The sequence below is a fragment of the Lontra canadensis genome, unplaced genomic scaffold (assembly GCF_010015895.1).
Source record: "Lontra canadensis isolate GAN:19392208 unplaced genomic scaffold, GSC_riverotter_1.0 scaffold19, whole genome shotgun sequence".
In the NCBI taxonomy this organism is placed as follows: Eukaryota; Metazoa; Chordata; class Mammalia; order Carnivora; family Mustelidae; genus Lontra; species Lontra canadensis.
The window spans coordinates 16,075,265-16,092,096 of record NW_022631013.1 but is presented as its reverse complement, the minus strand read 5'-3'; the positions used below and the strand labels follow the sequence as shown (position 1 = coordinate 16,092,096).

The 16,832-nt window shown below is 35.4% G+C and overlaps 1 protein-coding gene across 2 annotated transcripts in view; it reads right to left on the bottom strand.

The window, feature by feature from the left end:
* Nucleotides 1-15,692, bottom strand: part of STX17 (syntaxin 17) — a 46,581-nt gene extending 30,889 nt beyond the window's left edge. Inside the window, exons 1-3 of one of the 2 annotated variants that reach the window (XM_032860709.1) lie at nucleotides 15,487-15,692; nucleotides 10,258-10,323; nucleotides 8,460-8,606 (exon numbers count right to left, since the gene is read on the bottom strand). In XM_032860709.1, the coding sequence (XP_032716600.1) occupies nucleotides 8,460-8,606; nucleotides 10,258-10,323; nucleotides 15,487-15,609 (336 nt within the window). In that variant the 5' untranslated portion in view covers nucleotides 15,610-15,692. The remainder of the gene's footprint in view (nucleotides 1-8,459; nucleotides 8,607-10,257; nucleotides 10,324-15,486) is intronic. The other variant, XM_032860710.1, reaches the window with a different exon arrangement.
* Nucleotides 15,693-16,832: the final 1,140 nt, after the last annotated feature.

Sequence of the window (16,832 nt, the reverse complement as noted above, 5' to 3'; positions counted from 1 at the left end):
ATGTTCTACAAATTGAAAGCACAAGAAATGTGAAGAAAATGCCACCAAGGTTCATCATAATCAAAGTACTCGAAGCCAGCAAAAAAGGGAAAATTGTAAAAGCGGCCAGAAAATAAAGACATATTACACACTGAGAATAAAGATAAGAATGAAACAGATTTCTCACTGGAAAAAACCCAAGTGGAAAAGTTGAAAACACATTTAAAGTACTGGAAGAAAAAAAAAAAGTCAATGCAGAATTCTATAAACAGCAAAATTCCTTTTAAAAACAAAGGCCAAATAAAGGCTTTGCAGATATACAAAAGATCAAGGAATTCATCACTGGTATAACTGTGCTCCAAAAAATGTTAAAAGAAATCTTTCAGGCAAAAGGAAAATTATACCAGATGGAAATATGGGTTTACACAAAGGCATCAAGCACACCAGAAATGGAAATAACACAATATGTAAGATTTCCCCCCTTAATATCTATATCACTTGAAAAAGATAATTGAGAGTTTAAACATTATGAAGTACATAACATATGTATAAGTAAAAATACAACAACAATAGCACAAAGACTGAGGGGAGAAAGAGAAGTATATATTAAGTTTCTTAAACATATGTGAAATAGTGTATGACTTAAAAGATAAACTGTAATAAAATGTATATTATAAACCTTACAGTGACCACTAAAATAACAACACAAAAAGTTACAGCTTACAAGGCAAGGAGATACATAAAATAAAAAATTATTCAAAATAAAACAGAAATGTCATTAATCAAAAATTAAAATCACAATAAGATACCACTACCGGCCTACAGAATGGATAAAATTAGTAAGACTAACCATATTGGGGCACCAGGGTGGCTCAGTTGGTTAAGCATATCCCTATGGCTCAGGTTATGATCTCAGGGTCTTGGCGCTGAGCCACAAGTTGGGCTACCCCCTCAGCAGGGAGTCTGTATCTCCCTCTACCTCTCCCTCTGCCCCTGTTTGTGCTCTCTTGCTCACCTTCTCTCTCAAATAAATAAAATCTTAAAAAAAAAAAAGACTAAGCATATCAAATGTTGACATGGATATGAAGAACTGGTAGGAATGTAAAATGGTATGATCATTTCATAAAACAGCTTGGCAGTTTCTTACATAATTAAGGAATAACAACTACATGATCCTGCCATTCCATTCACAAGTATTTATCCAAGAGAAATGAAATCCTGTGTCCATACAAAGTCCTTTACTCAAATGTTCATAGCAGCTTTATTTTTATTATTTTTTAAAAATTTTATTTATTTGACAGAGGGAGATCACAAGTAGGCAGAGAGGCAGGCAGAGAGAGAGGGGAAGCAGGCTCCCCGCTGAGCAGAGAGCCCCATGCGGGGCTCGATCCCAGGACCCTGAGATCATGACCTGAGCTGAAAGCAGAGGCTTAACCCACTGAGCCACCCAAGCGCCCCACGTAGCAGCTTTATTTTTAATAACCCCAAACTGAAAACAACCCAAATGACCATCACAGAGAAACAGATGAACAAGCCATGGTATATTTACACAATAGAATACCTACCCAACAATGAAAAGGAATGAATACTGATACACACTATAACACGAATACACCCAAAATATGCATGCAGAGTGAAAGAAGCCAGACCAAAGAAGTGCTTATTTCATGATTCTTTTATATAAAATTCTAGGAAATCCAAACTACTGTACAGTGGTTGCTTGGGTGTGTGTGCACATGTACACGGAGAGTAGAGAATGGGAACTGGTGCACAGGAATGTGGGTGGGAGAAGCCAGAAGACAGTACAATGAGGTGTGAAGAACTTTTTGGGACGATGGATATATTAATTATCTTGACTGTAGTGATGGTCTCATGGTATACACATGTCAAAAATTATCAAATTGTGTACTTTATGTCAATTACACCTTAAGAAAGTTGTTTGGAAAAAAAAGCAGACAGAAAAATGCAAAACGATATCACTTATTATTTGTAAATAGTTAAATGCACAGAAATGATAAATACTTGGTGCCTGGCTGGCTCAGTCAGTAGAGTGCACAGCTCTTGATCCCAGGTTTGTGAGTTCGGACCCCACACTGGGAACAGAGCTTACTTAAAATAATAATAATAATAATTTTTTAAAAAAAGAAATGATAAATATTTAAATCAGCAGAAAAGATTATTTTTCAGATGAAGGTAGGAACAAGGTAAATAGAATCAAGAAAAGGTACACAAGGGATTTCAATGGTATTTGTAAAGTTTTCTTATGGAAAAAAAAAGGGGGGGGGAAGGAGTGCCTAGGTAGCTCATCAGTTAAGCATCAGACTCTTGATTTCTGCTCAGGTGGTGATCCCAGGGCTGTGTGATAAAGCTCCACATTAAGCTCCCCGCTGAGCAGAGTCTGCTTAAGACTCTCTCGCTCCCTCTCCCTCTTCCCCTCCCTCCTCTAAAAAATAATATTTGTAATTAAATTTTTTAAAAAGGAAGAAACTGTGACAAAATGTCAATATTTAACAAAGTTGGGTGATGAGAACTGTTACATTATTTTTACTATTTGCCATATTTTGTATATTTGAAGTGTGTATATGCAAAATTTGTCAAAAAGTTACTTCATCAGTTAGGTTGATGTCAGGGTAGTTCTTTATTCCTCTGCCAAGCGTGTAAGTTCAGAATCATTTGCCAGGACTACAAAGAAAGTAGATAAAAATCTTAACATATTACAACCCTGACATTCTACACAAAATTGTCTATACATCTGTATTTCTGCATTTTTCTAAAAGGTAAACCCAGGTGCACCTGGGTAACCCAGTTTGTTAAGCAGCCAACTCTTGAAGTCAGCTCAGGTTATAATCACAGAGCCCCACTGGGGGTTCCATCTCAGTGCAGAGTCTGCTTGTCCCTCTCCCTGCCCCCCTCACTTAAGTGTGCTCTCTCTAAAATAAAAAAAGATCTTTAAAAAGTAAACCCACAATATCCTGATTATTTCATTAGCTACCTAACTGGTATTCTTATTTCCATCCTTGCTTCCTTAGAATTTATCCTTTTCATAATAGTCAAGGTGATCTTTTAAAGTCATATCAGTTCATCATCCATTCAGGTCCTTCCAAAGACTCTCTACCCAACTTCAAATTACCACATCCTGCCAGGTCGTTCATCATCAGATCCAGGAGATTGCCCTTACTTCTCCTATATCCTCCTTGCTCACACCAGCCACACTAACCTCCTTACTACCCCTTGAATATGCCACTGCATCCTCTCCCCTCAGTCTTCCCACTTGATTCCCTAGGTTTATGCCTTGACTTCCTTCAAGTCTCTGCTTAAATGTCATCAGAAACCTTTTGCAAACACTGTGTATATAAGAACATTCATCACCTTCTGTGATTTTTTTTGTTCCCTTTAACCGGCTTTACTTTTACTTCATGGCACTTAAAACCATCTAAATATTATATGTCTAAAAGGTTTTATTTATTTGACAGAGAGAGAGAGAGACAGTATAAGCAGGGGAGTGGCACAGAGAGAGGGAGAAGCAGACCCCCCGCTGAGTAGGGAGTCCGACATGGGGCTTGGTCCCAGGACTCTAGGATCATGACCTTAGCCAAAGGCAGACGCTGAACCAACTGAGCCATCCACATGTCCCATTATATATTTATTTGTTAAAAAATTATCTGTCTCTGCTTTTTCCACTCACCATCCCCAGAATATAAGTTCAATGACAATAAGAATTTTGTTTTGCTCATGACTATATCCCCCAGGGTCTAGAATAGTATCTAGAACATAGCAAAAGTTAAAATGTTTCTGCTCTTTTAATAATCAGGTTAGAAAGGCTGACATGCCAAGTTTTGAAAATTTATAATATCTGCAAGTTATTATATCTACAAGTTATTATATATGCAAGTTAGATAGTCAATGAAGTAAGTTCAGAAACAAGAAACTACACTAACTCAGTAATTAGCAAGCTTATAGGATACAAAACAGTAAACTGAAAACTATGGCCAAACTTTTTATAATCAAGGTTATATATCTCTCTCTTTAGTTCTATAACAAAATTTAATAACTAGTTTTGGCTTTTCCCCCTTCTTCCAGAAATACCCTAAAGTTTCTATCTAAAGATTAAAAAATATGTTTAAACATATACTTATCTTTACTGATAATTGTAGAAAGTAATTATTCTGAGTTAATTAAAATTCTGAAAAAATGGTTAATTATGTATTTAATGATTAAAAGAGTGGCTATGCATATATTTGCTTGTGTTAAATATTGATTAAGGATTCTTAATGTGTTTTTACAACATGTAATTTTGTGAGCAAATTGTGTACAGCCAAAAACATTTGGTATCATAATAACCTGACTTCCTTACAAACAGAGCACAAGTCCACTAGTAAACATTTAAACAACTTAGAGTAAACACATTCTAGACATATCATTTATTATTAAAGGCTCCAGAGTCATAACTGCTTAATTACAATAAATCTGGACTGTTCTTGTATTACCTAACTACACTAAGGTATTGATAGTAGTGTAACAACTTTACACTTATTTCAACACCAAAAGGCACCAAAAAGAAACGATATATATTATATATAGCTTAAAAATACTAACTGAAATACCAAAAGCAGTAAAACTCAAAGGAGAAAAAAGTCTCCATTTATTTACTCAACATGTATCTAATGAGGACTAACATATAGGTATTAAGTGCGGTACTCCCTAAGTTAATATTAATTCCAGATTAGATTCCTGCACTACCACTTATTGAGGCCTTGTGCAGTTAATACACTACGTTTCTTTGTTATTCAGCCTTACTTTATCTAAAAAATGAGGATAACACTTCCCTTATCCAGCATCTAGCCAACTGGAACTATATCACTTACTGGTCTTTATAATATATTTGAAAATTGTATGTTGACTTACTTCTTTTATTACTAAAGCCTTAAACTATTATTTAAATATTTTATTTAACTTTTTATGAATTCACATTTTGGTAAGTTTCTTCAAAGCTAATATTGTGATATATTTTACAGAATCCTATATTATCAGCTACTATTATTATTGTATGTTAAGTACTTGGGGAGGGGGGCAAGAAAGACTAAGCTTTTTAAAATACACATTTTGTACCTTTGTAAGACAAGCAAACCAAGGTGGGAAAAAAATGATGCATTTACAATGTGGTTTTTTTTTTTTATTTTATTTATTTGGCAGACAAGTAGGCAGAGAGGCAGGCAGAGAGAGAGGAGGAAGCAGGCTCCCTGCTGAGCAGAGAGCCCGATACGGGGCTCGATCCCAGGACCCTGAGATCATGATCTGAGCTGAAGGCAGAGGCTTGAACCCACTGAACCACCCAGGCGCCCCCAATGTGTTTTAAGTTAAACTAACAAAACCTAACACTTCTGCTTGGCTTGATCTAGCAGTTAAAAGAGAAAGTATCAAATCAAGCTTACTCCAATTCCTCTTATTTACTAAATACTTACTTATGACAAGGGCTATGTAAACACTTTGCACACATGATTAACAATCCTTACAATCATCCTGGAATACAGCAGAATGAGATTTTACTTTCAGAGAAAGCATTATGTATAAAAAGAAATAAGAATTCTTTTGCAGAGGGAGCTGTTGTCATTTATACGAATTTTTTTAAAGATTACTTATTTATTTTACAGAGAGAGAGAGAGAGCGCACATGCGCACAGTGAGTGAACGAGAGAGAACATGAGTGAGGAGAGAGGCAAGACGGGGAGCAGGGAGCCTGATGCAGGGCTTGATCCCAGGATCTGAGATCAAGACAGATACTTAACCAACTGAGTCACACAGGTGCTCCTAAGATCTTTTTTTAAGAGATAAATTTGAGCAGTGAGGCACCTGGGTGGCTCAGTTCCTTAAGTCTCCAACTCCTGATTTAGGCTAAGGTCTTTATCTCAGGGTCCTGGGATTAAGCCCTGCCTCAGGGTCTGCGCTCAGCAGGGTGTCTGCTTGAGGATTCTCTCTCCCACTCCCTTCGCCCCTCCCTGCTTCCCTGGCCCCCCATTCATGCATATGCACTTGCTTTCCAAAATAAATAAATAAATCTTAAAAAAAAAAAAAGATAAATTTGAGCAAGCTTGTTTATAACCAATTATTTCTTCCAATAACTAGAAAGCCAGTTTTGGCGGGGGGGGGGGGCGGAACACAAGAAATCAAAGCTAGGAAGAAATCAGGAAAAATGGGTGATCTTACAAGAGAAGAAAAATATTATTAAAAATATATATACATATAAAGAGAAAGTCCAAAGGGATTTAAACCAATTATTCAAAAGAATATCTATCTCCCCCAAAGGAGGATAGCTGGACATTTCACATGATGGCAAAGTTCCCCCAGAGCAGGCACCCACAGAGAACTACTTTGGAAGTTATCTGACCTTTCTGACTTGCCCTCAGAAATCAGGCAGCATTATTCCTGCCTCAGCCCAGATTCAACAGGAAGGGAATCATACTGTGATATAGCACCATCACAGTGCACGATCATAATGCACAATCATAATGTGCAATACCAACTAGATGGAAATATTTGCAGGTATCTTTAAAAATCTACCACAACTGGTATGTAGACTATTAAAAAGTACATTAAAAGTACAAGAATATCCCATATTCATAGGTGGGAAAACTGGACATTATAAATACGTCAATTTTCTCTAAATACATGGATAAATCCAACGCAATTCCCAAATTCCAAACAAGATTGCATATGGACTTTGACAAGCAGATCCAAATTTCATATGGAAGACTAAAGGGCCATGAACAGCCAAAACACTCCCAAAAAGGGAAAAATGGAAGCACTATCCTACCAGATATCAAGCCATATCATAAGGCTGTCTAATTAAGATAGTGTGGAACTTGATGGAGAAACAGACAAACTGACCAGTGGGATAGAAAGACCAGCAACAGACACATACATATATGGAATTGTGATATGTAAATAGAATTGTAGAAATCAGTTAATAGTGTGAGACAACTGGTTTTTCAAATAGAATAAGGGAAATTTTATTTGTATCTACTTCGTATCACCAATTTCAGATGGATTAAAGACTTAAATGTTAAAAGCAAAATATTTAAAACATTTTTTTAAAATGTTTTAGGGGAGCCTGGGTGGCTCAGTCAGTTAAGCGGCTGCCTTCAGCTTAGGTCATGATCCTAGCATCCTGGGATCAAGTCCTGCCTTGGGCTCCCTGCTCAGCGGAGAGCCTGCTTCTCCCTCTCCCCTCTGCCTGCCGCTCTGCCTACTTGTGCTCTCTCTCTGTCAAAATAAATGAATAAAATCTTTTAAAACTAAATAAATAAATAAAATGTTTTATAAAATATAGGAAAATAACTTCTTGATCTTAAAATAGAAAATATTCCTTGAATAAGACACCTTAAACATGACCATAAAACAAAAGACTGAAAAATTAGAGTATGATTAAATTAAGAATTCCTTTTCAACAAAGATGCTATAATGAAAGTAAAAAGATAGTTCTTTTCATATATATCTAATAATGAGAAATCTAGAATAGCCATTGTTAACTGTTTAGGAAACTGTCCAAAAAATGAGTTTTACACAAACTAGCAAAGAACTAGCCTATCCAGAAAATTCAGAGCATATATGAATAAAACTAAACAAATACTTACATCTAAAAACAGTTTCAATCTCACTCTTTTAATGGCACACATAAAGCTTTGCCAGATGGAGATCAATAATGTAAATATACATATATTCTTTAATCAGTAAACACTTTGATTATAGCCATTGTCTCAAGAAAATAAGTGATTTTTACTGACCTACTGAACAGGGAAGATGGTAAGAAATCCTAGTCATAATAGTCTCATTGACATTTACATGCTTAATACCATTCAATAAACACTGAATCTTGCTGAACACCAGGTACTGCGGGATACGCAAATAGCAGAGACACAATCCCTGATCTTTAGGTCCATAATTTAGTTAGCAAGCAGTAAAATACATATATAAAGAGGTAAGTCAAATTTCTATGAGACCTCAAGTCAATCTGTTTTTTTCCATCTCCACTATCTCTTGTAATCTCTCCTAAAGGCTCTCTTGCATTCATTTCACTCTATCCCGATCTATTCACTACACTGCAGCTATAGAAACCTTTTTGAAATGCAAGAAGCCCAGAGATGCACTCTTTGGAGAAACAAATCACTGTGGAGATTCAGAAACACCAAGCACAGGGCTAAAAGAGATGTATGTGAAACCTTGCACTAAACAAGGACACCCTAGCAACCTTCACTTAGTCTGTTTCTATAACTGAAAAGTTAAGTGTCTACTTGTCCCAGGAGAAAGAGGATTCTTCTTTAGAAAACTGAACCAGAACAAGCCTCCAGCTACTGATATTTGGAGGTTCCTCCAAGGAAAATGCCATATTTTGCTGACTCTTGCAATTAAAGATTTAAAAAAAAAAAAAAAAAAAAAAAAGCAAAGAGCAGAGGAATTAATCATCAAATAATTTAAATTTCCCACCAGATGGCTCAGTTGGTTAAACATCTGACTCTTGATTTCGGCTAGGTCATGATCCAGGTCTTGGGGTCCATACAGGGCTCTGTACTCAGTGGGGGTTTGCATTCTCTCTTCTTTACTCTGCCCCTCCCCACTGCTAGTGCATGCTCTCTAAAATAAATAAATAAGTCTTTAAAAATGATTAAACAAATAAATTTCCCAGAACTAATAAAGAACATAAGTTTTTAGATTCAAAGAGTCCAACACTAAGCACACCATGATCAAATTTGAGAACACCAGGGATTAAATGGATTACAAAAGCTCCCAAAGAGAAAAATAAAAATTGGGAAATCAGATATCAGCTTTAGCAAGAGCTACACTAAAAAACCTTTATATCTAAAAGAATTCCAACTAGAATTCTATACCTACTGAAATTAGTAATCACATGTGAGGAGAAAAAAGGTACTTTTCTGACTCATAATAACATAAAAATTTACCTCCAAGGTACCCTTATTTAGAGACCTACTAAAAGATGTACTCCAACAAAACAAAAGTAAACCAAAAGTGAGTAAGACATGATATCCCAGAAAACATGGACCCACACAGAAGAGCAGTGAAGGAAATCCCAGAATAGCAGCCATGCAACAAGTCTAGAAAGTAAATTCAGATCGGGACTGGGAATAGGGCTATAGAAAGGAGTCTTCAGTATAAAGAATGGAACGTAGTAAATCTGAGCATATGAAAATTATTACTGATAGCATGTAGCAGAGATGTGGAACATTTAAAAAAATTAACTACAAATACACAGAAAGCCAGTAAAGAAAAAAAAGAGAGAAAAAGAGAAACAACTATTAACTTCATAAAAAGCAAAGACTATACTATTTTACCATTTGGCTAGGAAGGAAACAATATCTTCATAAACAAAATAATGAAATACTGACTTATAATTTAACCAAAAATTACACTATATATAATTGTATAAGGAGAAAGGAAGTACAAAAGCAGAGTAAAAAGCTAGAGCTCCAAGAAGAGATAATACCGCAAGAACAGATAATACCTCAACCTGATTGAGAAATACCAGTCTACAAATGATATTAAGGAATAAAGAGATAAATACCAGGGAAAATGGTCAAAATGATTAAAAGTGGTTTCTTGCAATTAGGACTTGGAGATGGAAAAGGGTAAGGTAAAGCCTTTTAACTTTATTTGGCTTTTCACCATGTAAATACATGATTTTCTAAAATTAATTTAAAATAATTAACATTTATTATTAAAAAGCCAGTAGCTGCAAAAAAGATTTGCAACACTATGTTACTGTAACTGTATTATAGATAGAAGAACAATACCTTAAAATGACTAAAAACTCTTGCAAAAGACAACAACATAATACACGCAGGAGACAGGAACAGGAAATTTACAAAAGAAATACTACTCCCCAAGGAACATATGAAAAAAAAATTTCACCATTCAAAGCAATTAAAGAAAAACTCTAGATAAAAACAATAAAGCAACATTATTTGAACTACTAATCAGCAAAATTTTAAGAAATGGGTAATACTTATGGTTGTAAGGTTTTTAGAAAATGTGTTGATTTTGAGTGTAAGTTGATTCATTGTTTCTAGAGGAAATTTTAGTAATATGAATCAAAATCTTAAAAATATATATGACATTTGATTCAGTAAATCCTGCTAAAAATGTACCCTTAAAGAAATAGTTACAAATATGCATAAAAGGATCCAACCACAGGGTATTTATTTTAGCAAAATTTTCTTAAGATTGTCTTTTCCATACTGATTAACTAGAAACAATATAATAGCCTTACCTGAACTGTACGTCCCGCATTGATATGCTCTTCATGCAACTTATCCCAGATTCTGCACCTTTGATACTATATAAAAGAGAAGAAAGGTACAGGTTTTTTTAATTACTAAACTTATTACTTCTAGTTACCACAAAAATCCCCACTCACCTAACCAAACTTAAAGATACTAGCTCAAAGTTATTGACTTAATAGTGTCAGTTAATGGTCCAATGACAATATGAGTAGGAAAGTTTTGAAAACATCACCTACAAAATTCTGGCAAATGGTAAAACAAATAAAAATAACTAGATACAATTTACTTTACTGAAAAAAGGCAGTGTGCTCAGTTTTGCAAGTTCTTTGGAGATGAAAAAAATAATGAGAATGTAAAAGAATAAAAAATAAAGATTAAGAGTATTCATGAGATATTGTTACTATTTACCAAGAATTTTAAAAGTTTGTCAATGATAGTGTCAAGGATTAAAAACTAAAATCTGACTTTGAGAAAAAGTAACATTGATACTGCAGACTAGAAAGTACACAAAAATGAGAATGAACACTAAATACACATTCTTTAGTTTTTACCAAGGCAATGTTTAGCCTTCAGGGTTTCAACCAAGAAACTTGATGAGCAGGATAACAGAAAATTCTTCATTTGACAGGAACCATAGCAAAATGTGGTAACATTATAGCACAATATTTATGTAGAATACAAACATCAACACCAGACATCACATACTATTTTTGGTTTAAATAAAAAATCCAAACGATCAATATGTTAGTAAGTGTTCAGTGTATCATTGGTATACTACATGTCAAAAGAAGAAAAAAATCAACCTAGAAATACTGTGAAAGGACAGAAACATGAAAATGTCCCATATAGGGGTGCCTGGGTGGTTCAGTCAGGTAAGCATCCAACTCTTATTTCAGCTCAGATCATGATCTCAGGTCATGACATCGAACCCCCTCACCCCCATGGGCTCTGTGTGGAGTCCATTTGAGAATCTCTCTCTCTTGCTTGTGCTCTCTCTCAATCTTTCTCTCTCTCAAAATAAATAAACAAATCTTAAAAAAAAAAAAAAAAAAAAAAAAAAAAAAAGGAAGCCCTTCAGGCTGATGTAAAAATGGAAGAGAAACCTGGCCCTACACAAAGGAATGAAGAGCACTGAAAATGGTAAATATAAAACATTTGGCCAGGGTGGGGGGAGGGGGTGCCTGGGTGGTGCAGTTGGTCAAGCGTGGGGCTCTTGATTTTCAGGTCATGATCTCAGGGTCATGAGATCAAGCCCCATATCAGGCTCTGCACTGAATGCAGAGTCTGCTTAAGACTCTCTCCCTCTCTCTCTCTGCCCCTGCCCCCACTCTCTCTCTCTGAAAGAAGTAAAATCTTTAAAAAGAATTTTTTTCCTTATTTTTAAAACCTTTTTGAAAGAAAACTCTGTTTAAAACAAAAATAACAACAATGTATTATTGGATACAGAAGCAAATTATATGACATTAACACTATAATAAGACCCTGAGAGAGGAATTGAAAGTATATTATTATAAGGCTCTTATACATGAAGTGATACATAACAAATCAATGAGGCTGATTAGGTTTGATTTTGTACCATATAGCTTGTGCTTCACACCTAACCTGAACAGTCCGTGCAACTCACTTTCACACTTAATTATATGTCACTACTATTCTCTGAATTATTTCTTAATTTATTTCCTTAACTGGACTGTATACTTCCTAAGGATTAGAAACCTAATTTAAATTAAAAAAAAAACAACAACTATTTTTTATGAACTTTTCAGTGCTAACAATAAAAGACAGCAAACACCCAAACTTATTTATTTCTTATAATTAATGACTTCCCTTCTCATTAAGCCTGGAAGACTGAACACAAGCATTTATCTCTGCTCTTTTCTAAAACCCAACAAAAATGGCAATGAAGAACTTTAAAAGGTATACATTCACAAGAGTCATGAAAATACAACAGAAGATATCAGTCGACAAGAAATTCTAACAAAATTTTAGAAGTTGGAAAGAGTACAGATGTTGCAACTAACTTAGAAGATCTGAGAAAGCCTGCACCATGAGGCTGCAGAAGGGGTGAGTGGTGTGTGAGAGGCAGTGAGTGACAAGCCAACAGCCACACGACTACTCCCTAAAGACTCAGTGATCAGCTACCAGGGAGTTAGGAAGATGTGTATGGTGGGGCAGAAGGCTTGGTTGAAAGTTTATGTAAGGAAGAGGTAGTCTACCAAGTGCTCCCTCTACAGGCCCAAGCAACTACACTGTCCCTATCTTCACAGAAGAACACATTCCAAAAGAATATCTGGTGGTTCCCCATTAAAACAGAGCTTTCACCTGCTCACCCCTCCAGGTATAAAACCCCACCTACTTCCTGCTACGCACACAAATACCTTCCAATTAGCACTCTTAAACATCAACAGCTCACCAAGGAATGCCCATAATACTGCAGGCTGACACAAAGAAGAAAGGAGGAAGGGAGGTGGGGGGAAGAGAGAGCAAGAATAAAAAAAAAAACCTCAGGGAAGACAGACAAAGAAGCAGATAAAAACTTTAAAATAAAATCACCAGAGAGATGCCATGATATTACATCCATGAAACAAGAAGAGGATTCCCTTTAAAAGAAAAAAGAGAACTGACAGAAAAAAGAACATAGCAAAAATACAACTCTCGTTATTTCATCTTAGCTGGAATGTGGATGTAATAGCTGAGGTTGGAGCTGCTATTTTACATGCAAGAGAGAAACAAGTTGAGGATCAGAGAACAGGATAAAAAGAGCCTGGGTCTTTAATGACTGCTGAGCTGCCACTGCAGCCCCGGAGTGCCTCTGTAACTATGAGCGGTTAAAAATAAAAGCAAAAAACAAAAAAGGTCTATCTGATTTAATACACTATTTTGGGGTTTTCTGCCACTTGTATTTTAACTATATACTAACACAGTACATGCTACACAGTAAGTTTTCTCCTAACCCTACAATATGAAACAAAGAAAATTATGTTCCAAGCATGATCTTGTTTCTATTAACTATGCTTAAGCCTGTCTTATGTTAGCCGAGAAAGCTGAATGCTAACACTTCAAATTTCAGCGCTGCGTTCTAATCAAGTCTATCATGTGTAATAAAATGTAATGCTGAAGGACCTATGGAATACAGTCCCAGGTGTGCGCAGCACACTACTCTCATTGTTTTCGGATGTTGCAGAATCACTCCACCAAGGCTTACCTTCAATTTCTCTTCAGTGTGACTTTCTTCTTTTAAATTCATATTGGATGACTGACGGCTAACATAATAAATATTTTATCTTTCTACACCCTTCCCCCAGGAAGAATATGCCTTTTTTAAAGTGAGGCACTGTCAAACACCTGGAGTCCAAACCTAGTTCATAACTCTTTTGTCCACAGTGAAACAGCTTTTAAATGTTTTCGCATTGCCATAAACTATTAAAATATGTTATCCAAGCTTATATACATAAAAAGTCACTTCCATAATAAAACTAGAAATCCTAGAGATAGTATAATGACCAAGAGTACTGAATAAAACACAGATCAGCATGAGTTTGCCTAGCTTCAGACATCACCTATATTGTAAATTATAATTATTCTGACATTGTCTAAAAATTTCACATTAAGTAAGAATTTCACAAAATGCTAAAGGAAAAATGTTATGGCAGAGAAAGATCAATATAACTCTGGAATAATATTCTTATGATGTTTGGCACAACTAATCGAATCAATAACATATCCTTTCCTATCCCCACCTTCCTTGTTCCCAGGGTTCTGGCTTTTCCATTGATGACTGACTGGGTGTATGTGTGGCTAGGATCTGAGGGTATGACTGCAGGCACTTTATACAGAATAAGTATAAGAAAAGGGAAATTTAAGACATGCCAAACCTCAAAGGTAATATAGGGCAAAGAAACGATCTTAACAGAGCATAGTCCACCTATGTCTCGGTTTCAGAATCAATTCATCTGCCAAGTTCTAGTCATCTCTGTAACTGAGCGCTTTGACATGAGCTCAGGACTTTAAAATACACCTTATCAACCTGCCACCCAGATATGATCAACCAGAGTAAACAACTCGATTTCTATATTGTTACAGTGCTAAAAGAATAAGCCCTCCTCATTAATCAAAGCATGGAGCCCTGTAATTTGTTTCTGTTTATGACAAGACTAACCAGTTTACCAGAAAACTCCTCCACCCTAGAAAGTCACAGAACTTATTGCTTACGAATAAAGAAAAACTTGAGATGACAAAATAGCAATCTTGAATTCTAGATAGCTTCATATTTGCTTTAAAATTTTCATCTTAATATTCCTGGTGCTTATTTTCTATACTTTTTGAAAAGATTTAAATACTAGGAAGACAAATGGTATCTATGGGGGAAATAAAAGCTGACACTTCTTAGTTATATAAGGTACTCAGGTGAGGGTGATAAATATTGTTTATACTGAAAGGTTTAATGACCACTTCCACCCCACCCCCCACCACAAAAAATTAATGGAGGGCCACACAGCTTAAAATTTATTTGGGGGAGGTCTTTTTGAAGGAGCAAATCCCACTGACTATCCTACAGCAAATAAAGCAATATAATCTGCCAAGTCAATGCTCAGTAGTAAACCCTATGTTCCCATGAATGCCACAACTACTCCATCAGATGCTGGCCAGTCCAGTTTCTGTGCCACCTTCACTATGATCCAGGAGACTAGTTCTTTCTCACCTATTTCCTAAACTAACCTCCAGGTGGTATTTCTCAATTTGGGGCTTTCCTCAAAGGGAAGAAGTCAATTTGGGAAATTCCCTCTTTCACACAATGATTTACCTCTTTATTCTATGTGCACCTGAAGAGGATAGGAGTTATTGATAGACACCAAAGTTAAAAAAACTAGCCACAGGGTGAAGGAAATTAAGGCAGGCCCATTAGCCAAAGTTCACTGCCTTCACATTATGGTGCACTATCAGACAATTTGTATTTTAATTAACTGCCCAGTATGTCAGTATGTACAACTTAAAAGGTATAGTTTCTATTCCTAAATCCCTCCCTAAAAAAGGAATAATACCAGATGTAGTTGTAAAACAAAAACCCAGATGAAAAGAATGAATGTTACTAAATCAATAGGAGATGGATGTTTTACCAAAGCCTGCTATCTAATATTCTAAATTTGGCTGAAATGCACAAGTATAAATCAGAATTTGCAACTGTTTCTTGTGGTAGAAAATGAAAAACAGCCCACCTTCTCAATATTTATCTGGTGCTTTCTTAGCCTCTCCAGGTCTGTTGGGATTACTATCTTAATGAATTTCTGTATAGCTGGTTCAAGACGGCGTAATTTCACTTTTTCTTCATCTTCAGACATCCTAAAAAAAATGCTGTGTCACTTCTACTTGCAGCGACTGTCTTCTCCACTCACATAGAAAACCTAAAAGGGAAGTATTTAAGAATGTTTTTAATCAGTTTCTGTTATTTTTAAAAACCAACAATTAGTTAATTTTATAATTTATTCTAAATATATATTCAACTTAATTTTGAACTTGAATGACTTTTTTTAATAAATCTTTTATTTTGAAACTTTTTTCTTTCTACAGATGAACATGCACTTTAAAATGTTTAGAAAATACGAAGAAGAGGATAAAATAAAATCAATCATCTCCTCACCCACAGTTAACTTTTTCCATTTTGATGTATGTCTTTCCAGGCCCTTTTCCAAATAAGAATGTATACATTTAAATACTTTTTTTTATTTTTAAACTATGAGTCTACTGTCCAAGTTTTCATTTCCCAATGTATCTTGGACAATGACTAAACTTTTTTTAAAAAGATGTCAGATGGCAAAACCAGAAGAAAAAATTTCATAACATTTCTGCTTGTATCAAACTCCATTCCTAACCTCTTAATGTAACTATATAATTATATTCTTCAAATATATTATAACATCATATACAGTTCTTCTCACTGATGTCCTTTAAACTGCCTCCTCCCTTTCTTACAAAGTGATTAGTGTTGTTCAAAACCAATACAAATAAACAGTTAACAACAGAGCTGGAACAAGAACCCAGGATTCCTGAGAGTACAATCAAATGTTCTTTCTAATTAACCAACAGTTTCCTATCACTGCTCCAGAATGTCCAAGAGTATGCCTTTGGGGTCAGAGTAGGTGAGGGTAGAGGAAAGCAAATGAGCAGGCTCCACGACCCCATCCCTGCTTCAACTGGAGAAAATTTACTTATATTGATTTCATAAATTTGAGCATATTAGATTTTACATCAGTAAAGGGCTCCACTGCTTAACTAAGCTTAAAAACCACTGTTGTACAACCTTGCTTTCATGCCATCTCATTAGCCCACAACCTCTCCTGTATTGAAAAAAAAAGAAAAAAAAAATGAGTATGTTAATCCCAGTGGGTTATGGGGTCTTAAACCAGGGTCCACACAGACAGAGGTTCACAAATATACTTTATGGAGTCCCTGAATCTTTATGAATAATTGTGAATGTATTTTTGAGTTATGTCAGAGAATAGAGTCCAATGCTTTTATGATATTAAAAAATTGCTTTTATGATATCACTGCAGAAGCATTAAGA